The sequence below is a fragment of the Amblyomma mixtum genome, chromosome 10 (genome assembly GCF_055824585.1).
Source record: "Amblyomma mixtum isolate Tamu chromosome 10, ASM5582458v1, whole genome shotgun sequence".
NCBI lineage: Eukaryota > Metazoa > Arthropoda > Arachnida > Ixodida > Ixodidae > Amblyomma > Amblyomma mixtum.
In genome coordinates this window covers 150,017,962-150,045,158 of record NC_143021.1, presented here as the reverse complement: position 1 = coordinate 150,045,158, position 27,197 = coordinate 150,017,962, and the positions used below count along the sequence as shown (strand labels likewise).

At 47.9% G+C, this 27,197-nt stretch overlaps 1 protein-coding gene across 1 annotated transcript in view; it reads left to right on the top strand.

Annotated features, from left to right (window-relative positions):
- Nucleotides 1-670: 670 nt before the first annotated feature.
- LOC149327344 (solute carrier family 13 member 2-like) overlaps nucleotides 671-27,197 on the top strand; it is a 44,181-nt gene continuing 17,654 nt past the window's right edge. The window contains exons 1-9 of the mRNA XM_089564850.1: nucleotides 671-778; nucleotides 1,590-1,739; nucleotides 3,289-3,404; nucleotides 4,732-4,871; nucleotides 8,535-8,656; nucleotides 9,414-9,613; nucleotides 17,542-17,661; nucleotides 18,661-18,780; nucleotides 20,071-20,148. Of these exons, the coding sequence (XP_089420976.1) occupies nucleotides 671-778; nucleotides 1,590-1,739; nucleotides 3,289-3,404; nucleotides 4,732-4,871; nucleotides 8,535-8,656; nucleotides 9,414-9,613; nucleotides 17,542-17,661; nucleotides 18,661-18,780; nucleotides 20,071-20,148 (1,154 nt within the window). The remainder of the gene's footprint in view (nucleotides 779-1,589; nucleotides 1,740-3,288; nucleotides 3,405-4,731; nucleotides 4,872-8,534; nucleotides 8,657-9,413; nucleotides 9,614-17,541; nucleotides 17,662-18,660; nucleotides 18,781-20,070; nucleotides 20,149-27,197) is intronic.

Here is a 27,197-nt window from a genome sequence, read left to right as displayed (position 1 = left end):
ATCTCTTGTACCCATGGGAGGCTCGTGCGTGTGAATCCCGGCGCTGTGACGTAGCGGTGACTGTCATGCGGTGCAGGATCCCCCGCTTAAATCTTTACTTATGCAGATGCGGGTTCAGTCCGGCAAACCTTTTGCGCTGCTTGTGGAGACAGCAGCAACATTGGAGCATTTACTACTAATCCTACTCTCTTGTCGAGGATTTAGGCATCTAGAAAATCCCATTACAAAGTTAGGCCTCGCTTTGTCGGTCCCGCTTGTTCTCTCCTTCGGTGCGAGCTCCAGAGGTGTTGCTTTGCATCAAGTTTGCGAATATCTCCATAATTACGTAATAGCTACCGGCAGATTCCCTTTGTAAATGTATTCAAACTGGCTCCATTTAAAAGATCACTCAGTAATTTTCATGTATTCAATTATCTGACCTTGTCTCCCGTTTTTCTTGTTTGTTTCTTTCCTCTTTAGTTAAACTCTGACTAATCACCCACACCACAACTGTTAGCTTGGCACCAATTTACCCTCTTCTTTTAGCCCCCTCACTGAAACCTGGCCAATCTTCCTTGTGGGTATGTTGCATGTTACTAAGTCAACAATAACAACTCACCGTGGCGGTGATGTCATTTGTTTATGTAGGAGGATAGAACCCCTCCATAAATTTTGACCAGAGACCAACACGATGACGGCCGACCACCGCTGTTCCCGGCAGCTGCGTGACCAGTGGCGACGTGTCGTGCTCGTCGTCGTGCCGGTGCTGCTGACCCCCATTTTCATGTACCTGTCTCCAGTTAGTACGCGCAGTTTTCCTTACTTAGCAGGTCGCTCGTCAAACGCCTGTTAGCACATGTGATTCTTGCCTGGGTCTACAGATTTAGTCCACATTTACGCCACGGCGTATTTCGTACACTTGGCAGCCCATAACGATGTGGACGTGGAAACATGGCGAGAATTATTCGTCGTGCATTGCAGCGAACGGCGTTACGAGCAACTGCTCATATAAGCGCTCATTATGGTAAAGCCAAGGTAAAATCTGATACCTCGACGACTTGGCATTCCGGTGCCGTTGCAGCCGTTGCTTAGAAAAGTGTCACCAGAGGCTATAGAGAGCATATCACGCGGGTACAGCCTTTTTGACAACTGTAAAGGCGGAAGTGTTTGCTTTTGGTGCGTGCTGTAGGCCTTTAAACTCCAGCGTTTCAAGTGTCCTGAAGATGATGTTATTCTTTGTTATAGCACAAAACTTATTTGTAGCATCCACTACTATAGTTTCACCAGAACAAGCTTCTAAGTGGTCAAGAGGTGACATTGTGCGACCATAGCATTACTGCCGTGGCTGATTACACGATATGAAGCTATATTTTACACAGAGTTAGCGGCGCGAAACTCGTTTCAAAGTTCAGTTTACTGCTCATCCGGTGTCCTGAGAAACGTATTTCGGCTAGAAGGTTCAGATATGGAATTTCCCTCACCCCTTTTCCTCTGGTTATTCGCTTCTTTTTCTTTGTCGTAATTTTCCAGCATTCACTGGGTATTATACTTTATTCCTTTTACCTAGCCTAGCTTCCACGTGGACACCTGCCCCTGGTTAATGTGTGCAGGAGCTGCGGTGTGCGTTCGAGATGTGCCTGCTCAACTGCTACCTGTTGCTGAACGAGATACCGACAGCCATCAGCGCGCTTCTGCCGGTCTGCCTGGCGCCACTGCTGGGACCAATGTCCACGGAGGAGGTCTGCGCCATCTACTTTGGGGTGAGGGGCCCTCAGGCACTAGGCTTCGTTCCGTAGTGTTACCTGACTGATCGGTTTCTCAAAGTCCCAGGCTATCTCGTACGCGGAAGCATGCATAAGCGTGAGGGAGAGGAAGCTTTTGCATTTCGTGTTGGTGCGCAACCAGCGGGTTGTTTTCTTACGCAATACGAGAGATTTCCTGAAGTGCGAGAGTTTGAATGCATAAGAAGGAAAAAAATTGATTTCTGGTTTTCTGTTATTGCAGCGCTTGTTGTCTTGGCTTCGTTCCATGGTTTCAACTAGTCGCCGTCGGATGGAGCGCGCTTGAGCGTTGGAACGCGGCCCCTGCCTCGCGCCAGCTTAGCAGGGGGGCACGCGGTCAGAAGAAGACTCCGTCAGATTCCAAGAGACGCCTCCCAGCAAAAGATTCTAAAGACATGAAGGCGTGAAATTCTGCGCACGTAAACAATAGCGACAGCCCCTGTGATAAAATTGCCCCCTGTTACGTAGCACATAAGTCGTACTTCGGAGAGGCCATAAATGCAGCCGAGGCGGTGCACCCTGCTCGGAACGGTACACGTTAGCGGTAACTATAATTAGGGGAAAACAAAGGCGCAGTAAAAGTCACACTCCAAGTAATTACCTCAACCTTACCTAAAAGATGATGGAGGCTATGCAAAAAAGAAAGAGGTGTCGTAGTGGAGTGTATTCGACAATTCACTGCCATCGCCTGCTTAGCATTGCGCTCCATCGAAACAGCCCTGGTGCTGCTGCTGCTGCGAGCAAATGTGAAAGTAAAATTTTCGCGGGAGACTTAAGCCCCGGCCTAAAGGTATGACGCAAGAGCGTTCTGAGCGGCCCTAGGCCCACTTTCCTTATAACTTTGAAGGAACGGAGACTGTTCTTTATTTTATATTAGTTCTCTGTTCATGTTTGTTTTTAATTTACCACAAAGCACACGAGGCCTCCGCATTCAAAGAACGTTCTTCACTGGTCGAGGTGTACCACGTCCTGCCCACGGCCCAAGCGGCAGCTCTTCGAGTCCATGCTCAACCATTTTTCTTATCAGCGCAACAGCCTTTTTTTTCACCATAGGAACTACTGTAATGAAGGTGAAATGACTAAGCGACCCTGCACACCACTCAGGTGAATTGTGTAGTAAAGTTACTCATGTGGCACTGTGTGATTGATTTTGGAGGTTTGAATGACCCACATGAGGAGATGTGGTTGCGAGGCCACGTCCCACTCGACCAATCCCGATTTTCTCGGCAAGCCGACGCTTTCGTGGTCCGCAAACTCTATCGGAGACCCCTAACACTATCGCGGTAAAGTTGCAGTGGCCCGACGAATGGCTCCAGCTGGGCCCCTATTACTGCCGACATAGAAAGAAACTGAAGGAACAAGATTAGAAGGAAAGATAAAGAAATTATTCACGCCACTGCAACCGCGGCATTTTTCACTGCATTGATTCTACTTGACAGTGGTCAGGGCTTTGCAAAGGCGGCGCATATTCTTGCTTGTCCCTCGAAGAACTAATACCGGCTGCTTTCTTGTTGCCTTCTTGTGGCAGCCCTCGCAGCTGTACTTCATCTCAGCCACTGTGATCGCCGTGGCCGCAGCTGAGTCGACGCTGTCCCGACGACTCGCCCTACACGTGCTGGCCCGTCTGGGCCCCGGCACCGGAAGGTTTGTACTCTGTTTCTTAACACATGTTTCTACCACGGCGACTGACGATAATGCACAAATATCTCCCAGCGCAGCGTACATGAAAAAAATTAACTGCGGCTAACATTTACCCACCTGTGTCCTTTCTTCTGTGGTTGCATGCTTAGATTCAGAATGCACCAACTAGAACAAAAAGAAGTCTTGATGAAGTATCACTTAACCGAGGACAAGAACACAACTTACAGCTACGAAAAATACCCTCATTAGTCCTGATTGCCTTTAACCAAGTAGCCTTGCAGTATTCAACTTACGAGCTTTCGATCTATTCACTCATGACTATTCACTCATGCCTTGGCGTCTGCAAAATTGATGTTCCCTCTATTGGTGGTTTTAAGTTTAAATTTTACGTGCTGGCGGTTTTTTCTTTGTCGCGAAATATTTTTGGTAGCGTTTTTTTCTTCCACTGCTAACCCCAACTAGCGTTATGTGAACTTAAGCTTTTTCGCCCTGTTTTTTAGTCACCATGGCGCGTTTCGCTTATTTGTTCTCTGCTTAGAAGAGGCTAATTTTGTAGGCCTTATGTTCAGTTTGAGTGGACGTGATAGGTAAGATACATATTCATTTAATATGATTCTGCATTTAATAGCTTGATGGTGCTAAGTAACATCCTGGTTAATGACATCCTATATCGAAAGGAAAAAGAAGAAATGGGCGCGGGCAGGGCATGTAATGCGAAGCCAAGGTATGCAGTGGTCGTTATGTACAACAGGCTAGATTCCGAGAGAAGGCAAGCGTAGCAGGGGCCGGCCGAAAGTAAGGAGGGCGGATGAGATCACGGAGTTTGCGAGTATATGTGGCCGCAGCTGGCGAAGTACAGGGTTAGCTGGATGGACATGAGAGGGGGCTCTGTCCTGCAGTGAGTGCAGTTATGGAGATAATGATGGTGAGAAAATAACAAAATGTCGCCTTTTGCAGCGTTAGTTTGCCGATGATCTAGGTGCACTTGAAATGATTTTGTTGCAAAGCGGTACACTCCCATGAAGAGTTATCGCTGTAGGCTCTGCCGGGCTGAAATTTCGGGGATCCTTCTAGGCCAGGAGCCCGGGAAATTTAGTAGCTATATTATTTTGTCCCACCTTTTATTCCGATAATCAGCAGCATAACCGTGGTGTACAGCTCGATTCTGTGAGCACTGTCATGTCGCTCCCGCTGACACTCTCGTGCGATATTCTTGTTGCCTGTGGTCTCGAGGGCAATACCGTCAAGTGAATGAGAATATAAACAAGTACCCAATGCCTGCACGACGACGACTGGACCACTCGGCTTGGCCTTCCCCGGTCACCTCTAGACTGGTGTGCGGCACTGTGCTGGGCAGCGTGCTGCTATGCTTCGTCTTCAACTCGGTGGTGACCGCGCTGCTGCTTGTCGCACTGGTGGACAGCATCTGCGACGAGCTCTGCCTTGCGCTACTAGACCCCGTCATCAAAGGTGAGTTCCTCCACACTGCCCGCCCAATCTTCGAGGCTGTGAATTTCAAGGTTAAGCGATAGAGCACGCCGTTCAGGGTTGGATGCTAGTGCGTCTACATCACTGAGTTTTCGGTGTGCATTCATTGCGCTCTTAACCGACTGAAAAGCTATAACGGCCAGCTTGCCGCCCTAGTCTTTATTGCTAAAGAGGGATAGCAGGTCAGGCTTAACATAATTATTTGGCTTTGAGAATGCTACGAACGTTCTTTTTGCGCAAAAAGGTTACTCTGGTACTGACAGAACAGTAAATGAAGCTCATAAGTTACAAATATTCCGTTGTTATGACGTACATGCAACCGGTTTCCTCAATTTCTTCAAGTGTTCTTTCGCGTACACCTTCTGATGACGTCACCGAGAGCATGGCTCCGATCCAGAGCCGTGCTGAAGCAAGCCGAAGTAAACAATGGAGACACCTGACGGAAGGATGCGCTTTGTTCATGTACTGTCGCGCTCAGTATGAGCTACACTGCGCGGGCATGTAACCACGCGCTCTGCAAAGTTGTACAGCGGCGCCGATCGTTGTGTGTTTCCGAGTTCTCAAGAGGCACAGTGCAGCTGTTCTTGAAAGCGCGCATTGTGTTTCAATGACAGCCGTATATTGACGCCCAAACTTTGTGCTGAGGACAATCTGGATTCACACAATCGGTGATATTTAGTAAGCCACTTTGCGATTCATCATCGACTGAAAAGGGAATGCTGGAAGGATCCGCTGCAGACTAATGTCCGTGAAAGCGGCTTATATAAGCGTATATACTTTATATACGCGGCATATATACGCTTATATACTTTATATATGCGTTGCCGTTGCAATTTATTTGCCTCTAATCGTATGTATTTATGTACAATTCGTAACTTATTAATTTCATGCACAATGTGTACGCTTGCTGGTGCCTTTCTTGTTGCGTTAATGCAACTGGTATGCATTATACGCATTATATTCTGTATTTTAAGGAAAACTTTGCGCAGATTGGCACAAGACGGTAGAGAGAAACACGCACACATACACGAGCAAAAACTTGCCACTGTATTGTCAGAAACGACACATCGCCTTAAAAAGCAGACAGTGCGCAAGCGTACAAAATCGAGTGCAACACGTGTGGGAAAAAACAGCGAGCACATGGGTACAGCAAATATTGCGTCAGTCATAGGCACAAGCAATGTCATACCGGAACTCATTGGAAATTCCCAGAAACCAGGAACGAAAGCGGGCTATCTGTCACGACGAAAATCAAGTTATTTTTTGACAAGGCCTACCGATGCCTTACTGACGCAGCCTTCGGTATTACAAATATCGAGGGCCTCCACAATTTCCCGGGTCAGCATATTGGAAGCTCTCCCGATATCAAACGTAGAACGGAGGAAAGAACGGCACTGCTCTTCCTCCTTCTTACTCCTGTCCGTGTAGCGTTTGCATTTCAGGCAATTCAATGACAAGTTCCAGCCGCCATTTGAGCCCAGTGAACTGGCGTGCTCTCTGAGCCTATCATTAAGACAGCGCCCTGTCTGGTCTATGTACACACTCACAGTTGAGTTTAACCTTACACACCTCACCAACACTGCAGGGCACAAACTCAGTTTGGTGTTTGATGAGGAATTTTGCTTCTTTCCTCTTTTACCTTGGCACATTCTGGTCATGGCTACCGCATCTGCATTTTGCCACTGCGCCATTGCTCACCTGCCCACCGCGTGACCTACTTCCCAAGGTTTAGCCGGTGGTAACCAGGCGAGAGCCTAAGGTGCTAATTCGGCGGCACCGCCCCTAAGCGCACCCAGCTAAGCGGAATGAGCAGCAGCGGTTAGAAGGAGAACGTACATCGAATGATGCTTGCACAGTAGCTAAACGGAAGAAGTTGGGGTGGTAATAAGTGGCAGCCTGGTACCACCAAGTAAGTCGTAGCTCCAACCGACAACTGATGTCATGCTAGCTCACATATCCGCATTCTGGTCTAATTACCCAAATCGACAGACTTTTTCTTTCTTCAGAGAGGCATGAATAAAGAAGCAGTATTTGTCCTTGCCAACTGCAAGGTATGCAGAAGGGTTCAAATGCGGGACAGTTGGTACATTGTAAATTGAAAATAAAAACAGTCAGGATTGGGATCAATTGTTTCCGCAATGCACTCGAAAAAAGCTGTCACCACGCTATCAAAAGCAGCCTTGACAATCAATGCACAGATTTGCAAGCCGCGGGGTTCCTTAAACCCCTTTTGAAGCCAGTGGAGGCTGCTTCAGAACCTTAAGAAAGGACGCACGAAGCGGTTAGACGTTGGGGCGACTGAACGCAGGAAATTCGAGGTCGTGCCATACGTGCATAAAGTGAGCCACAACATCAAAAAAGTTGCGGCCAAGCAGGGAGTGAGTGTGGTATTTTCTGCTCCTTGCAAGCTTTCGGGTCTCTGCTCGCGCATTTCTCGAGGCAGGGAAAGGCACCGCGTTTGCACAACGCAGCACGAGAATCGTTTCACGGCGTGTGTCGCACAGGTCGTGTAGGAGTTCCCCCTCACAGGCGAGAGTATACACAGGCCAAACTAGTCGGTGTATTAATGACGGGCTGCGTGAGCACCAATCCACCCTGGGGTCCGATGGCGGTGCAAACTTGCCTCGCCATTGCAATGAATGTGGCTGTTATCCTTTGTTAAGCAATGTAATGATTCTTGGTAGAGGCAAGGGAAAACAAGAGCGAGAAATCATGGAAGCGTACCATATCAGTTTGCCAGGCCATGATTGTACTAATACAGCCTCTGTGCGCTCACTCGAGGAAGAATTCGATTTTTTAGATCGATCATGGTAGATGGAATTCTTGTCTCCTTTGCCCTGTGATTTGTGATGCTGCGTTTGCGCATGCTCTGCGGGCCTTGCTGGGACCATGTATTTTCTATTAAATTTCAGTTTATAGTCCAGTCGCTGTGGCGTGTACGCTCCTTCTCTTGTCCCTTGTCTTGTGTGACTGTTTTTTTTTTCTATTTGCAAGGTTTTGAATCCGTTTTCGCTCCAGTGGATCGCGGCAGCGACGTCTAGTGTACGGAGGCTGCGTTATACTTCTATCGCGATGCGCCCGCCCGCAATTGCGGTGGTATTTTGCATAAGGTAAATCTAATTTTCAGTACTCATTGTCTTTCTGGACCTTTTTACTTCCAGTTGTATAAACACATTTAATTGATCTTGTCTGTTTATCCTGTTACTTTTTATCCCCATCCGTAGTGTCCGTTAAGCCTAGACGAAAAGGTGTTCACCTAAAGCATCGCCTTGAATCATGATTAGGCCAATTCGCTGTCACTCTCGTTGGCCTTGACACATACAGAGGCCAGAGATGGTGCCGTTAACCCATGGCCATGCCCTTTGAAGGGATAAAAGGAAAAAACACAAATTTATATCGCTTTCAGTGGCTTGTTGTCTTTTAAGTGAATCTGCACTTTCAGTTTAATTACCGCCTAAGCGTACTCGAAGCTTTGAGTTTGGATATACGCTTCGTTGATGCTTGAGATGCACCGTGGTTCAGAATTTATTTCAAACGAAACGGCACCCTATCGTTACCAGCGAACTGGGTGCAGAAGAGGAAAGAAGTGACAGTAACAAAAGCCTCAGCGTAGTCAGCACTCTCTTATCCCCAGTCTGGGTGCAGGGCTGCCGGACGGGCGCAGCGAGACCACGCCCGACATGGCGCGCACCACGCGCACTGATAGCAACACTGGCAAGTCCGGCCCCGACGGAATTGTGCCGCGGGACCCCTCCGTCGTCACGCAGGTACGCCGCGCAGCCTTTAGTTTTGGCATATACAGTTGCGGTCAGTTTAAACTGCAACACAAAAAGAGGAAGCAGTCAGAGTTCACGTCAACGGACACGGCGAGTCCTGCTGTACGGAGCACCGTAGAAGCCGTGCTCCTTGATGCGTTCCCTCTCTACAAAGCACAAGCGGCTGTGGTGTTGCCGCTGGTGTGTTACAGGTAGAATCAGCATAATTTTACAAGGCCCCGTAAACGCTCATGTTCAAAGGTGCTTGCGGCAACGGTACTCCAAGTCATTAATAGTGTATTTTTTGCTAAGATCACAGTATGCGAAATTTCTTAGTTGCTTCACGGTACTTGCTAAAGAATTCCATAGTGCTCAAAGCTGCTGTGGACCTGACATGGGAGTGTTGCGCTGTCTGAAAAGTGATATCTGCTCTCCCAGTTCAGCATGGACGGTTTGCACTGAAGCTACCGCCAGTGTTCGCGAAACAGTTGTAACACAAGTGGTTCAATACGTCCTTCACTTACTTCAACCCTGCGGAACTCAGGGTCACCACGTTTTTTATGTTCCTACTATGTTTAGCCCTGCTTTCTGCGCTGAAAAAGAGTAGAAATCGACGGATAGCTGACTTGTCCACGAGTGCCCTGCACCGACTATCCTGCAACATAAAATACGCTTCCACAATTCTGCATCAGTTTTCCTGGAATAAATTCTTAACCGGGCGAACCGCTATGCCTGGGCGGATTCGCCCTCATGAATGACCGCACCGCAGGCATCCGGCGCTACCATTTCGGTCGGTGGCGCCGCCCCGTCACCCGCTCGTTCTCCCGTGCAACGCCGTGGCGCTGATGAGCCGGCCAGCTCGCTCTACGTGACGGCCGAGGACACCACGCTGGGAGAGGGACAGCGCAGTGCCTTCCGACAGCGCATGCGCGAGTGCTCCCTGGTGCCCGAGGGTAACCTGCACATCCTGTGAGTGCGGAAATGGAGGCGCTGATACTGTAGGCTTCGAAATGAACATGTGGACAGCGATAGCGGGCAAATGACATGGGGAGCTTAATAAAAAAGAAGCAACGTGAATTAAACAACAACGAGTACATGACATCCAAAGCGAGAATAAAGAAAGTACTGGGGAGAGGATGGAAGAGAGGACTCGATTTTACTGTAGCGTTATTGATACAGTTGTCCATGACATTATCTGAGACAGTTTTGTCATAAGTATGAGTTAATTTCTGAAATGAAAGGGACGTTGATTTCTCAACAGAGCGCACAGTTCGAAATAAACGCAACATGTAGCCTATATATATGCGAAGCGCAGGGAAGCAAGACCACTGCATATCCAGGCGAGGTCTTCAAGTCTTCAGGTGTGCTTCGTTCTGAGGGATATTTGTATTTTGTTGGCTGGGGGAGGTGGGTATGAAGACGCCTAAGAGCGCCAGTCTCATGCAAATTCAAAACCTTCTTCCGCGAAAAAAATAAGAGACTAAAGGGTGTCGAAACTGCTATTCCGGTCGTAATTTGTCGTACTGGACCATCTCAAGATTACTCGGCAGTTGATCACTTTTCTCGCTCTTGTGCGATACTCAGCAGAACAGGTAATACCACTGCGCTGCAGTAAATTGTTGGATTCTTCACGCCCACAAACGACTCGGCAAGGCGAGATGGGTAAGCGATGACTAAAAAAAACGTGATAGCAGCAAAAGCCCGAGGCGAAGCTAGTGCGCAACGAAGAAATACCTAGTAGGCAGAAGAGAATACTTTCAATCCGTTTCAAATCGTGGATACGGGGAGATGCCTGCGCAGAGTTTTGGCTCGCTGGACTACGATCTCTCTGTAACTAGTGGTAAGGGTTGTATGGGCTCGGGTTGTAAAGTCGCACGCAAGGCGAGTTTCACACGGTGGCAGGAGCTGATGACGCCTGCCACGAGATTACGAGATCGGCAGTCCCAGGGAACAAACTCGTCTTAGTAGTGGCGGGTAACAAGGCCGTGAAGCTCAGCCTGGGAACATGGCAGCAAAATGCGTTCACAGTGTGTGCCCGTGATACATTAGCTTACCATACAAGTGTTGTCACATGCATGCCAAGCAGTATGTGGTTAACAATAATAATAACTGGTTTTTGAGGAAAGGAAACGGAGCAGTAACTTTCTCCCATATATCGGTGGACATCTGAACCGCGCCGTAAGGAAAGGGAGGAAAGCGGGAGTGAAAGCAGAAAGAAAGAAAGAGGTGCAGCAGTGGAGGTCTTCGGAATAATTTCGAACAACTGGGGATATTTAACGTGCACTGACATCCCACAGCACACGGGCGCCTTTAGCGTTCGGCCTCCATCGAGACGCGACCGCCGCGGTCGGGTTCGAACCTGGGTACTCCGGCTCGGCAGACGAGCCCCGTAACCACTGAAACACTACGGCGTATCAGTATGTGGTTCCCAGTCGTCGTTTGTTGCTGATCGGGAATGCAAACTTTATAGAAATGCAGTCTTAACGTTGTCTTTGGCTTGCCTCAGAAGGGTTTGAAGCTCTCGAGTCTGCGAAGCATGCTTATCACGAGCGCGGCTGTTAAAACAGGAGTAGTTGCGCAGATATTTTCTACGCGGCTGCCTCCGCACCATGTGAATATGTGCGCATACTTGTCCACATGAACTTCAGTAGGGAGGCATGCGATAAACGCACATGAAAAGCATACGAAGTTAAGGCATTAAAGCTCGTAGCAATGCTATCGTTCTGAATGCCCTCACAGGCTTGCAGTGCATCAGAAACCCAGCAGTAAATTACGAAGTGACCGAATTTATCCGCCGTTTAGAAACCCGTAAAAAAGCATAGGACTGGTCAGATGTTTCTGCTAATGAAAAACGTGATGCTGGATTCATGTAGAGCTTGCTCTGGTCCTTCGACATTTCCTCTGCGGAAGGCATGACGTTTCTCAATATATAAAGGCAGCCATTCCGCTCTACCGCCGCCTAGTTTCAATTGTGTGAAAAAAAAAACGAAATTCATAACTAAACGATGCTTTCTTTTAATCGACATTGAAAGGCGTCTGTGGTGTCTAAGCATTGAATAGAGAGTGAAATTTTTGTTTATCAGTGAAGTGGTTGCTAAGAAGTTCTGGATGCTAAGTGTTTAGAACGTATACCGCATACATAGGTATGTAAAAATATTGCATCTACTAAAAGCTCTTGAAGAATGGAGTAACAACCTTGCTGAACTGGTCTTAACCTATTAACAATCAAGCTGAACACCAGCTCAGTCTGAATGATGTCTTATACCAACTTCCTCAGTCCCTCTATGCGCACACAAATGGTAGTAATGTAGCATCCGCTTAAACTCCACTTATTCAACACATTTAGCTGCTAAATAAGCATGCTTCACACGATGCTCGAAGCGCTGTTCAATGGAGATATAGTCCAAAATATTCTTGCGTATAATTAACGTTGTATTAATGCAGATGCAACTGGCGAATCACACTGACTTTAGCTACAGTAGAATTTAAGTGACGCACGATAGCAAACAAACGATAGAAACTGAACCAGAGTTCGAGCCACCAGGCTGTAGAACACTTAAAAACAGCTGTAACCAACACAGAACATATTCTTGCTCTTTTCAAGTGCTCGAAGTTCACAAGTAGTTCGTGGTATTCCATCCCAAGTATTTAGTGATTACAAAAAAGTCACCGAAAGACATCCATGCAAAATCTGTGGTAGAGCCTATTTGCAGCTAGGAGATATTGCCCCCTGTGACTAACGCTTTCACGCAACGTCGCGGTTGCATCAGCAGTACCTCGAGGTCTTGCCGACGCCTTCCCTTTTGAAATGGTAACCCACCTAGTTGTCCATTCCGCCATAGAAGCAAGTAGGCTTCGAGGGCTGAAAAAAATATCAGCTAATTCAAAATTTATCCCGAGCCTGCCATGATGCCTGCTTTGTTTCTGAACTATACCTTCGGTTCATAAAAAGTTCAGGAATTGCAATTCATGCTTTCAGAAAAGCCAGTATTATGCTTTAACAGGCACATGCTGTCAGATGGAATATCAGAGTGGTTGATGAGAGATCCAAGTGATCTTTTTGAGAACAGCGACGTTTGCTTTCAATGCGGTTAATATTAGTGGCGCAACGCCTGTAAGCTGAAGGTGCCAGTAAGGTAAGGAGGAAAGAACAAAAATTTATACAGAGGGTTTTCTGCGAAAAGCACACAGCCAATGGAAGGTACTAAGGCTCAAGAACAGTTTGTTAAATCCTCACAAATGCGTAGCTATGGGTCTCAGTTTTTTTTTTTTTTAGGGTCCTCATCTGAAACTATCTATTTCGGCGTCTGAAAAATAGAGGCATTCCGTTTCGTGTTCTTCCCATTTTCATGTTTAGTTTACTTCAGGGGAAGGATTCCATTCTTCAAGGCTCAAGAATAGTGCGACAAAAAGGCAGTGATGCTTTTCGGATTTTTTTTAGTTCATAGAAACCATTCATGGCCTCAAGGCTCAAGAATATTTACAGAAATTCAGAGCCGTCCCTAATGGATTTTTATTTTGTTTAGATCAAGGAAAAGATTAATTTTCTGAAATCTCGCAATATTGCGACAAATAAGTAGCCAAGATTCATGGATTATATTTGTTGAGTTAAGGGGAACGATTCATTTCCTCTAGGCTCAAGAATATTGGGAGGCTACGTTTTCTGGATTTGCTTTTTTAGTTCAAGGACTAATTTTTTTTCTCAAGGCTCAATAATATTCTTTTATTTAGTTGGTGTGCTTTCTTGCGAAACTATTGATTTCTTCATTAATTCGCTAACTATTTTATGACTGGCAGCTACTGCCTCCAGCATCAGATATGATAGCTGGCGAGCAATGTTGCTCAAGGGTTGTGGCATCAAAGGAGGATATGAGAATTGCAGAAGACAAAAAAAAATCACCCCGAAAAATAAATGCTTATCGGACACGGCCCCAAGTATACACTGATGAATAAAGGAGCACCTGTGACATGTAAAACCAATTTACCTAACTGTTTCATGGAGAAGAAACTGGAGGCGTTTCTGGAAAATTAGTCACAATGTTTCGATTTTCGCACTGTATAGATACGTTCTCTCCCCGGCTGCCAACATGGTTCGTTATATGGAACTAGCGTGGGCTGGGACGCCCTTTTAATCTTTTTGACAAAGTATCGCCTTGCTTAAACTAAATTTGCTCAAAGTACAGGGCAGCAGATTTTAGACAAATAAACGTTCTTTACTTTTTGACAGTATTTTCACCGATTGTTCTGTTTTGTTCAACTTTAATGATGATGTGGATTGCTTTCATCGTAAGGGGTAGGTATAGGCGAATAAGAGTATTTATGATGTGTTCATGGCAGTGTGATGCAATCAGATAGAAAATTTCATAACTTGCTTCTGAGGCCGCTTCCATATCGTATTTGCTAGCGCTTAGTAAACACACGGGACAAAAACACAAATACACAGGAGAGGCGCTAGTCCTGTGTATTTGTGTTTTTGTCCCGTGTGTTTACTAAGCGCTAGCAAATATGATTTCAAACGCTTTCCAACTAGCCCAAGTTTCCGCCTTAATAAGTGCCCCTTCCATACTACGGCGGATAATGCTTCAATCTCAGTGGGTTACAAGAATTTTAGAACTTAATTCCATCTAGTCCATGAAAACATTTTGCAGAAAGTGCTGTATTTACTCGCTTAATGAACGCGCTTGGTTAGAGAAGCGCAACTTTCGCTGCCATATCGCATCATTGTGCTTCCCTCGCCTATTTAACGCACCCTTTTATTTTGGCGCGGGTTCTGCTGATAGTGTTGTGGGCATTGTGTTAATGATTGCAAAATTTTTCACTCTAATTTATGTGTCAAAGAACACTTCAGATACATAGAAGGAAATTCAAGTAAATTGGCTTTGCTGTACAATATTTAAAATACGAATGTAGCCGCCGCTTTGGCTTAGTAGTTATGGTGCTCGGCTGGTGACCCGAAAGACGCGGTTTTTATCGGGGCCGCGGCGGTCGCATTTCGGCGGAGACGAAATGCTAGAGGCCTGTGAGATGTCAGTGCACGTTAAAGAACCTCAGGTGATCCAAACTTCCGGAGACTTTCACTACGACATCCCCCATAGCCCGAGTTGCTCTCGGACCTTGAACCCCGTTAAACTAAAAATAGAGTCAAAACAACTAACAGGTGCCATATTTATTAATTTAACAAAATGATTCTGTATAATCAATAACAACATTTTTTTTATGAAATCCTTCAAACAATGAAATCCGAGGAGCCACTGTAGAACTAATTAAAACTTACATGTAGAATCGGGAACAGTACGTTATTGCTAATGAATCAGTGTCTTCGCGATTTACAACAAACGGTGTAGTTTCGCGTAGCTCTCTTCATTATAACAACAAACGGTGTTGGTCAAATGTTTTAGGGGAATCCCCCAAGGTGGAGTAAATTTGTAATAAGGGAGTAATTACTCATTGGCATCCACCCAAGCGCAGCCATACGGCTACCGTCCCGGTTAGCTCAGTTGGTAGAGCGACTGCTCCGGTGTAGTGGTGGTCCCGGATTCGAACCCCGGAGCAGGACGAATTTTTCTTTAAATACGAAGTTTCTGAGAAAGCTGTATAGCTTTCCTTTGTAGCCGTATGGCTGCGCTTGGGTGGATGCCAATGAGTAATTACTCCCTTATAACAACAAACGGTGTAGTTTCGATGTAGCTCTCTTCATTATCCCCTCCATTCATAACATAGAATAATCATTATCAATGCTACATGTCTGCTGAGTGTGTTCTTCATGGAGATGTTCGGAACATTTTTTATCGGCAGAAAACGAAAGGGAGTTGCAGTGTAGATCAAACAGAGCTTAAAAAATGTATCAGAAGAGTTAAAGTAGAGCAAACTTTCAGCGCATATTACTAAAAAAGCTATACCGTCCTTGCTTCAAAGTTCACATAATTAACAAAAAAAAACGATTGTTTGGTTTAATAACTGATTGTTGCAAACTGTAAAAAAGAGATTTTTGGCACATACCTTGAATCCTTGCTGTCATGGCAGCGCACATTTATGACATCGCCCTTAAGATATATCACAAAATGTCTTTACTTTGCAAGCTGATGTATTTGGTGCAGCTTAGCTCACTAATAATGTTTTATCGCACCTGCATGCCCTCGCACATCGCCTGGGCAGTCACAGCACGTAGTCTAACCCTTTCCACTAAGCTTCGTCCAGTTCAAATCGCTCAGAACATAGCACACTGAGCGCAAATGTCCTTTTCGAAGCACAAAATTTAGTCGCTTTTATACAAAGTGGTAATTATTCAGCCTTTAGCGTCATGCATTACCATGTGCTCGTCTCAACTTAGAAAGTGGTTCGTAGCATAGTAAGCTGTCTCTCGATAACGCTCACAAATAGCACAAAACACAATTTCACCCACCATGATATCCGCACCACCTATTCGAACAAATTACGAATCCTTCTCATTTTGGTTTTTGCTTCAAACATGCGGAATAAGTTACTACGAATAGTTACTTGAGATATGTCGTTTCGTTCATACAGACAGTCAATCGCAACAATTTATTTTCAAGGAGGGTATCAATATTATGCTGAATTGTACGCATTTTCTTCTTACTGGTCTTAGTTCTTCTACTGATCTATAATTTTGAGGACCACCTGTGATGTACTTTATTCAATTTAAGGGCCTTTGGCACACCTTATGTGCGAAATTCTTCAGTTTTTCCTTCGCAAAAATTGCATTCCAAATCCGTAGAATAACAATGCAACTAGGGTTTTGGTTTGGACCAGGTGGTTAATTACCATCAACAGATTAACCTAGCGCGAACTATAGAAGACCCGAAAGAGAGCACATAAAGAGTGCCAGACCAGTATTGTACTTTCTTTAGTGTTGTCGATCCTTCTCGCTAGATTAAGCGGTTAATAATAAAACATTTGTCACTTTGAGTGTCAGGAAACATACTTTTGGCACCGCAGAAAGAACTGTGAATTACTGTAAAACGTTATCACTCGAACGTCGATCCTGGTGTACTGATATCCTACGGAACGAAGAGCCCATGAGACTGCTTGCGCAGAATCCGACGACCAACAAACCAGGACTGGTCACGAAGGGTTCAATGTGCAATGTTAAGGATAGTAGCACCTTGCAGCGACTTGGATTCGCCTTGATTGCTGTTGGTTTTACTAGTGTGAAATGTAGTTCTGCTTTCTTTGTACAGCATTATGGGGCGCGCGAGAATCAAATCTGGACAATCGCTTCTAGTTCATGCATCTGCCACAACGTGCTGCATGACGCTGAGCATCACAAATTACGGCATGGATTTTTAACCTTGGGTGCATCCCATTCAGTTCCTATGGCCTGGTGAATTAGTCTTCTCGAGAGCAGAAAGCATTTATGAGTCATATTCTGCGGCGTGAAAGAAGAGTAGATTATTGGTATGAACATATTTTGGCACCATCTCTCCACTATATTTGCTTTTCCCTCAATCGCAGATTAAAATATTCATGTTGAGTTACGCACTGTTCGCTACTGGCAGCCGACAGATGGCACTAGTAGTTGGTGCTATTCAGAACTAGTTGGCATGTCATGAGCGTGGGTTTAAGAAAATAGAGGTTGATTGTATTCGCGAGCGCGGAAACATTCTGGGTAGTGCATCTCGTTCTATTTAGAAGGAGAGTACCGAGTCACATCACATTTAGAATTCATTTCGCAAGCCTACCTGTAGGACAATTTCTACCTCTGCAGATCTTTTTTTTTTCTCAGCATTTTGTACCGACAAACTAACGCACTGTCTAAATATTCAGAGATTTTTTATTTAAAAAAAGTGCGTTCAATAGCGTATTGAGAATAGGAATCTCACACCGCTTCGCCATTGTGCACTTTTTTTCCGGCTTTCTCTGCTTCCGCGCATCTGCAGCAAGTACCGCCAGAAGCTGCGTCGGTGCCTCCTGATGGCGGTCGTCTACGGCTCCACTCTGGCCTCGACGGCGCAGCTCCACTCGCCGGCGTACACCGACCTGCTGGCCTTCTTGGGGAGGTAAGGGGGCGGTCTCGATGAAGACCTGTGAAATACAGGCTCTTTTACATTACAGCCAAGCTTGTTCAATGAAGTCAATGAAGTTGCCAGACTGGCAGACGCGCCCTCTAGCTGCATGTGTGTGAGATCTACGGAAAAAGTACTCAGAAGAGCTAGATATATGAGTATTTCTTGTGCAAGTATGTATATGAAACAGTGGGGAATTGCGGAGACCTACGATTTACTACAATATCTATAAGGCCTAGTCTGGTTGCTGTGAGCTTCGTTTATATTAACCAGTGCGCACATCAATGAAGCCGATCTGCCGATTGAACCAGTGAGCGCAGCGAAGGTAAACGTTTCCTCCATGCAAGCGGCACAATCCGGCCGCTTAGAATACACATCATATTCATCTTGCCGGTGTAGGAGTGCAACAATGCGGAACGCATTTTACGATAGCAAGAACATTATAGGCAAAAAATTGCAAGCCTGTCGATGGGAGATCTGCAGATATAATGACTGTTGTAGTGAGTTCTCACAATATATGAAGAAATTACTTTCCTACTCTTTCCCATTCAGAAACGCTTTTGTCCAGGATTGATGGGTATGAGAATGTCAAGTGAGCAAAGAAGTCAAGTGTAAAGAGATATAAAGTAGAGCATGAGTGAAATAAAAGTAGATGTAAAGAAATTGTGTGAAGTATCGTGTCAAGATGCGAAGGGGAATAAGTCTACTGCTCCACATTTCCATCGGATCGTCCCATCGATCACCTAATTTTTTTCCCACCCTAAGAGAGAGGTCAAAGCACCCCTTGCTAAAGTAGCGAAGCAGCCTGTCAGAAGGAAACACTTTCTGGCACGCATACTGCATGGAAGACTGTGCGCGACAGTACTGCGTGAACAGAAGCGTCTGGATGTTGGCCGTACAAGAATTGTACGCGGCCAAAAAGTATAGCTGTTTTTTCTTGAATATCTTTTAGTTTTGTATTGTTTAGTTTTTGAGCCCTAATCTGGCACGCAGGGAGTATCCTGAGTACCACGTCCTTGGAAGCTTCACGTTCATGTTCTACTCCATGCTGACCCTGATCCTCTGTTCCTTCTATCTGGGCTGCTACCTCCTCAGCAGGATCGGCACCATACGGTAGGTTACTGAGAAATTCATTTTGAAGCAAAAGCCTTTAAGGCCTCATAGCTGTCGACAGAAGCTTCTCAGCAGGGCTATCACGCTTTTCGATTGGTCCAAATGGTTATAACGTCAGAGTGCGCGGATTCGGAGTAATGACGTCACTCACGGTAATAAAAGAATATTCAGACGAAATAAAAAAAAGCTAAAAACGAAATCAAAATAATTAAAATGAATCAAAATTGTAACAAAAAAAACTGAAAAATTAAGAAAGATAACCACAAATAAAAATTCAAAAAACAACGAAAAAGTTAATGAAAAATCAGGAAAATAAAATAGGAAAATTAGAATACAAAAAGAAATCAATACAACATACAGAAATGAATGCCAAACAGTGCGCTAGGAAAGGTTATCGCCTTGCAGCACTTTACAGGGCCAAAGTGCCCCCTGAATTTTGTATTTTGGCACCTGCCCAATACATTTGTCTTATGGAAAATAACTGTGCGTCTAATACAACAGACACAATGAAATCAGCATGTTGGGGTTGTATTTCTTTATTCTTTTTAATTCCAATAACTTGCCCTCTCTCGCAAAAGTGCAATAGAAACGGAAAACAACCGCTTTTTATTAATATAAAGGTGATCCTAAAAATACAGCTCAGCTCATGAATACGAGTTTAAATGTAGTCAGTGCGTTCTCTGTAGAGCTAGGTGATACAAAATAAATGTGTATGCTAGCTGAACCTGATTGGGCACCCAGATTTGTAGGCCCTCTCGCTGACCTTGCTAGGCGCTGTATGGCCCGGTCTGGTGCCTAGTCTTGGTGAATGCTGCATAGCTCTAAAGCCTGATGCTCCTTCACACGGATGACTTTCTAGAGTTGATGGTTTAGGCCGGCAACATCATCACGTTCAGTAGCTTTGTAAGGAAGAGTTATACCACTTTAGCAGCCATCTCTCAAGGTCCCATGGCATCCGCTCGCTAACGCATACTGACTAACGATGGCCAACGCAACGCATATTTTATAACGCAAACTGGGCTTATTACAGTGTGTAATCATGTTTTTGTACTTTTTCTTTGTTTCCACATACATTTCACCCACCTTTGCGTGCTCATTTTCAAGCCTGGACTCACTTGGATGTTATGCTGCAGCTCTAAGCTAGAACCGTATAAATGGAATCCTTCCCTAGAGAGTTGTAAAGTGTAATGTCGCTATGATTAGACATTTCGTTACGAAATGTTCTGCTGCGCCTACACAGCGCATCTTTGCCTCCATCTTCCCACTCTCAGTTGGCTCTCTTTCTTCCAGGGCCAAAGTGCGCCAAGAGGAACGGCGACTGCCCGCCGCTGTCTTTGAGAACAGGCTGTCTCTGCACGGAGGCTGGACGTGAGTGGTAGTTTTTTTCGGACAAAGCTTCACTATGGGACCTCGGGCTTCGCGGCATTTGGTGCTTTCAGCTTCATTTGACCTTCAGATAAAGCAAAGGAAAGGAGAGTGCATAACTGGCCCCCTGGGCCAGTGGGCACCTTAGTCGCGCTTTAAGCTACGATACCGATGAAGAGCGGGAGCTTACAAAGCAAAGGATAGACGCATAGCTGGCCCCGTGGGACAGTGGGTACCTCAGTCGTGCTTTAAGGTACGTGGCGCTAGTGGTGGTGGTGGTGAAAACATTTATTACGAATGAGCAGGAGGTATGTTTGGATCAGCCCGTAAGGGACCGATCCTTACAAACACTAGGTGGAGGTCCCTAGTATGGGACCCCAGTGGCGGTTGCCGCCGCCCGGGCGCGCCCGACTAAGGCTTGTTGGGCCTGTAAGTCGTGGCAGCCGAGCAGGGTCGCCTCCCAGTCCTCCCGGGTTGGGTTGGGGATAGGGGGAATAGCGGGGTTGGAGGGGCAGGCCCACACCATGTGATAAGTGTCAGAAGACGCTGCACTAGAGTGTGGGCAGCTGCCGCTAAAGGAGGGGTCAAAATGTTTTAGCGCTGCCGGGCACAGCAATGTATTGGTGAGAAGGCGGAGAAGGAGCCGCTCATCCGCCTTCTTCAGGCCTTTACATGGGCTAGGGTAAAGGCGATGACAATTTTGATAATATGTTGTAATATCTTTGAATGTATAGACCGGACTAAAATCGGGTTCCTGATCGGACGGGGAGGAGAAAACAGCCCGGTGAGAGAGCGCGCGGGCGGCTGCGTCTGCTGCCTCGTTTCCTGCCAACCCCTGATGAGCAGGGGCCCATATGAGGTAACGGTGTGCGGGGTCCGTATCCCGTATGCAATTTTGGTATATTCGATAGGCTAGGAAGGAAGTGCAGCCTTGTTCGACGTTCCGACAGGCCCCTCGCGAGTCGGTGATTATGTATTTTGAATTGGAATGTGAGGCCGCGAGAGCAATCGCGACCTCTTCTGCTTGTGTTGCACTGCGGGCTCTGAAAGTTAGGCCGTTAACTGTGTTGCTGTTGTGAACTACCGCGGCCGTGTACCATCCCCCGTGGTGAGGGCCGGAGGCGTCCACGTAGTATACACCTGTTTTGTTGCCATAATATCGGGCTAGTGCTTCCGCTCGTGCCAGGCGCCGACCATTATGGTCTTCATGTGACATGTTTGCTGGAAGAGGCCGCACGTGGAGGGCACGTCTCCACAGTTCCGGGATGCGAAACCTGTCTTCCATTGGAGGGGTGTGTTGGATATGGAGTCGAGCAAGAAGGCGGCGACCCGACTCCGTTAGCGACAAGCGCGTGTACTGGTTTGGAAGGTGCGCCTCCCGGAGTTCCCGGAAAGTATTCACCACCCCAAGAGCCATAAGCCGGCTGTTTGAAGTAGTGATGGAGAGGTCAAGGGCACGTTTAACAATTTTGCAAAGGATGACCTCAAGGGCGTCCTCCTCTTGTTTCCGTAGGTGGAGATAAGGAGTCGAATAGAGAATTCGACTGGTTACGAAGGCGTTTGCCAGCCGCAAGGCATCCTTACTTCGTAACCCTCCGCGTTTGTTGGAAACCCGGCGACCATGCGGCCCACCTGGTCCCCCACCTTACGGAGTTTGGCCAATGTAGTGTCTGGCCGCCTGTGTTTGTGGATGTAGAGTCCGAGTACTCGTATCTCATCACTTTCGCGTATGGGACCACTCTCAAGAGAGAAAGATATTTTAGTTGTGCACTTCTGTGGGGGGCGGAGGTGCACAAATTCCGATTTTTGAGGGGAACATTGAAGACCGCAGCGGCGGGCGTAGCGGTCTACTATCGTCGCCGCTGTTTGCAGGCTGGTTTCAATGTCTCCTGTGCTGCCCTGCGTGGCCCACAGGGTGATGTCATCGGCGTACAGGGCGTGCTGCACGCCGGCGACACCACTCAGCTGGGCCGGCAGGTGCATCATGGCCAGATTGAAGAGCAGCGGGGAAAGTACCGCGCCTTGAGGGGTTCCCCGCGTGCCGAGTAGGTAAGGACCATGGTCTCTATCTTGAATTGGAATGTAGGATTGACGATCTATTAAAAATTGGCTTATGTATTGGAATGTATTGAGGCCACAGTCGGTGTGACTTAGGTTAGTGAGTATGATCTCATGTGTTACATTGTCAAATGCCCCTTTAAGATCCAAGGCGAGTACTACCCGGTCATTATGGGGGCATTCGAGGGGGTCAAGGACTTCCCGATTGAGTTGCAGGAGGACATCCTGTGCGGATCTGTGTGGGCGGAATCCGAACATGGTGCTCGCAAAGACTTGTTTGTTTTCAAGATATGTAGATAACCGATCCCGCACCATCGTCTCTATTAGTTTGCCCACACATGAGGTAAGAGATGGGGCGGAGGTTATCTGTGTCAATTGGTTTGCCAGCTTTAGGAATAAGAGTGACCAAAGCCGTTTTCCATTCGATTGGCAGGGGGGTGTCCCCGCGCCAAATCGCATTGACGTATTCCAGGAGGGACTGGTATGCAAGTCGTGCAGGTTCGTCAAAAGTTTGACGGTAACCTTATCCCGTCCTGGCGCAGTGCCCCGTTTCATTTTGGCGAGAGCCGCCCGCAGATCATGGAGCTGGAAAGGTTGATCCAGCTCCGTGTTCTCTCTGCCTGCATAAGAGTACGCAGATCCACGGGGGTCTTGGGCTGTACACAGATACTGGTCCCGAAGTTTCTGTGCCAGTTGAGTCGTGTTGCCAGAAAAAGCGTGCAGGGCTCGGTGCAAATGTTTTTGTGTTTCGGTTCGTGTTTGTGTTGGGTCGATTAGGGCTCGAAAGAGACGCCACGTGTTTCGGCTGGACATTTGTCGCGCTGCCGTGTTGCATCTATCTACCCAGTTGGAGTCGGCGAGTTGGGCCGCGTACTCTGCCGCTTTCTGGGTAAGCTCGGCAATTCGAGCTTTAAGCTTTCTATTGTGTTTCTGGCGTCGCCAACGGCGGACGAGGCTGCGACGGGCTTCCCAGAGGTGTAGAAGGTGGTTATCCACGTCCGTGACCGCCTCTGAGAGCTGGATGTGTGTTTCATGCGAGGAAAGGTGTGCCAGCAGCTGTTGAGACCATGCTGTGTAGCCTTGCGCGGAAATGGGTGTATTATCAAGTGAGTTAAAATTTTGCCTGAATTTCGTCCATTCTGGGATATGGGCTTGTGTTCTGGGACGCTTGAGGGGGCTTGTGCGTAGTGTAGTGTTAATGATGCAGTGGTCGCTACCGAGGGTCTCCTCGGTGCTGAGCCAGTCTGCGTGTCGTATGTTGCGAGTGAAGGTTAAGTCCGGACACGTATCCCGTGTCACGGAATTTTCTAGCCGGGTTGGGTGGACAGGGTCCGTGTGGAGGGTGAGGCCCAACGTGGACGCAAGCTCCGCCAGCTTACGCCCGCGCGACTCCTCCTTGCGATACCCCCACTGCTGACTGGGAGCGTTAAAGTCGCCCACAATCAGCAGGGGATCGCGGGCCCGCTAGTCTTAGCGCGCGGCTAAAGAGGTCCGCAAAAGTCACTCGCTTTAGTTTGGGAGAGCAGTATACGTTGAGTATATGCAACGGTGGGTCCCTGCGGCGGACTGGTAGGAGGGTCACCATTACATAAGAGTACTCTAGTTGGAGGTCGAGATCCACTAGGTTGGCTGTGTAGTCTTTGTGAACGAGAAGAAAAGACGCGGGATCCGGTTGTAACGTCGTGTAATTTGAAATTGTGGCGCCCAGGCCTGGCTCTTGGAGGGCAACCACGGCTGGTAAGGACTCGAAAGTTTCAAGGTAGAGGCGGAAATTGGCCCGCTTAGTGCGGTCCTTAAAGCCTCTAGAGTTCCACTGTGTTATTGAAGTTGACATGGCCGAATTGGATATGGCGGAACTCCTTTGATTAAGGTGTCTCGCCATGATTTAAAATTCTTGGGGGGGAGGAGGAGGGATTGGCTGCCTCAGAGCCAGCTTCTTGCGCCATCAAGGGGGTGATGACGGAAGGAGCGGGGCAGCTGTCCTCATTGTCCGAATCAATAATCAGACGGTTGAATTTTGAAGGGCGGGATACGTCCCTAATGGGTCCCGTCCGACGGAGGAGGCGGGGGTTGTCCGAGATGTGTTTTGAGACCACCGCGGGGACGGCAGATTTGACCTTTGTCAAGATCTGGTCCATGGCGGTCTCGATCATATATCGCAATTTAGAGGTTAAGCGCTCCTCCATCGCAGAGATGGCTGCCACGAGGGCAGGCGAGATCTCCGCGTCGCTCTCCATTGCGTCCGAGTTCTGCGGGCTCGGTGCGGCGGACGCCAATTTTGACTCTAAATTTTGAATTTTGTTGAGCAAAAGCTCATTCTGTGCCCGGAGCACGTCTATCTGTTTTTTGTACTCCGCGTCTAGTGCGGAGACGGTTACGGGGGAGGGTGAGGGATGGGAGGAAGAGAAGGCGATCTCAGCCCAGCTGCTCACCTGTTTGTCGTGTTGAGGCGCTGATGCCCGGGCGCCGGCTGCGCCAATTGTCTTGAGGGCCGGGAAGTGGCCAGTGTCTCTGCCGCTGGGCGGTGGAGGCGCCGTCTTCTTCCCGGGCGCTGGCTTTACCGACGGTGAAGAAGGTGACGATGTCTTGTGGTCGGTGCCGTGAGCACCACGCGGCGTTCCGCCACCGGCACCTGGTTTTGAATGACTTGGCTGCTTGCCAGGTCTGTGGTTTTTTGGCACCTCTGGGCGTTTAGCCTTGGGGCCATACACCTTGAGCTGCCGGAATTTTCCCGTGCAGTCGCGGGAGTTGGTAGCGTGGGCTTGCCCACAGACTGCACAGGACAGAGTACATTCATGCGGCGCCTTGACTCCGTCGACGGTCGGCGCCGTTTGGCCACACAGGCCGCACTTTTCATCCGGGCAGGGGCAGGTGTCTGCTCGGTGGCCCACCGTGCCGCACCGCACGCAGGCCGGAATGGTTCTCTTGTACGCACGCACAAGGGTCACCTCAGAGTTATAATGCACATATCGCGGCACCACTTTTCCCACGAAGGTGAGCGACGCGACGTCGGATTTGCCAAGCTTGCGGATATCGGCAAGCTCTCCAGCACGCCACTGGATCTTGTTTTGGAGCGACTCACTGGTCTCGTGCTTGGCCACGGTGATGACGCCGCGGCACACGTCTCCAGTGAGTTTCAACTGGCCGTACATAGAGAGCTGGCCCTTCGGTGATGTTAGTTGAAAATCCCGCAGAAGCTTGTCAGCGACGTGCGGGTCTCTGGTGCCTGCGACGATGAGGTTTTGCTCCCATGTGGGGCGCAGGCTGAGGGATGCTGCGGCTTTGGCGCCCAGGTAGGCCGCGAACGCTGCTCCCAGCTCGCCATGTTGGTACACATTCCTCAGAGCGACGGTCACCCGGGGCTTCAGGATGATCACGATGTCTTCTGGATGAAGACGCGGCAGTGGCTTTGGTTTCCAAGAGGGTCCCGTCTTAGACTGGGCCCCTCCGTGAAGCGCTGCAGCGCGCGCAGCAGCGTTGTCCCGTGTTGAGCGGCCTGCCGACGTGGCGTCCGCTTTCTTGGAGGCGGCGTCCCGCTTGCGGGAGCGGCGTTCCACTAGTTTGAAGAGCCTCGGGTTCTCGATGGGCGCAGAATCCGGACTCTCAGGCGTTGGAGCTGAAGGAACCTCGGACCAGGCCATGGCGGCCGGGTCGTAGCCGCGTTGTACTTTTTGGGCAGCCATCTTGACACGGGTGGGCGACTCACTCACGGCCGAGCGTCGGCGCAGGCGTTAGGCCTAGCGCCGTCGCCACGAAACGCAAGTGAGGATCGGCCCTAAAATGCGTAAATGTTGTTGCCCCACCTGTGTGTGAGTGGTGTCCACAGGTAGCTGTCGACTTCGCGAAGACAGACGCGGCTGCGTTGACGGGGTTCCGGCCGTGGAACCGTGGCTCCAGCCAAAAGTTGGCGGAGACGATGCGCTGTCGCGCTAATGACAGATGCACGCTGCATGCGTTGGAATTGACAACGTTGCGGAAGAAACCCGGCCTGAAACCATAGGCCATCGGCGTTCATTGTGTTCATTGGCGTTGGAGTTGACAGCGTTTTCGACTGTGATGATTTTAAGGAAAGCAAGTGCGCATAACTGGTAGTCTGCGTCAGTGGACGCTTGAATCGCGCTTTGAGGTGAGTGGGGTGATGAGAGAAAGATGTGGGCTACATGCATTGGCGCTGAAAACGGTGTGGAAGACACGCGGCACTGCTGCAATAGACCGCAGCGTTCACTGGGTGAGCAAACTCTCGCGATCAGCCATTAACTGCCACCTGCCAAGGTGGCAGGGCGGGTGCACTGCCTATCCAGTGTCCAGAACGTACTCAGCGTTACAGACGCCAAGTCGCGTACAGTTGCCCGATGCGCTCTCTAACCAGGTTCAGCAGCAGTGAAACCGCAGCTGATTTTTTGCCCTGGGGAATCTGGAATCAAGATCCCCCGGATCAAAAAGCATGTGATATGCTTGGCCTTAGCTGCCTATGTGCCATGAGACCTAACAAAACACAACAGAAGAAAGCACGTGAGGATTTATGCTTCGCGGGCTCCTAATTACATTCTGTTAGCGGCTTCTTTTTGCCTCTAAACCAATTTCATTTCATTTATTTATTTTCTCCTTAAGGGCCCGAGGCATTACATAGGGGGAGGCCAATTAACGTGATGTACATTTCTTGAACTTGGAAAAATGTGAAGAGAAAGATATAAAGTGCAACGAAAGCAAGTGAAAAAAAAATGCAGTAAAAGATGCAGAAATACTTCTAAGTGAAATAACAGCAGACAAGCGAGCGTAAGAGAAGCAAAAATTGCACTAAGGAGCAGAAATGCAACTAAACGAAGTAACAAAAGATTACCAAGGGTGCAGTATTTTCACGATGGCTGAAGCTTTAGCTTATTACGGAATTCAGTTCTATCTGTGCATTCGACTATGTTTTCGGGTCAGGAATTCCATAAGACTATTGCATGAGGGAGAAATGAACTACTCATTGCAAGGGTGCGGGTGGAAAA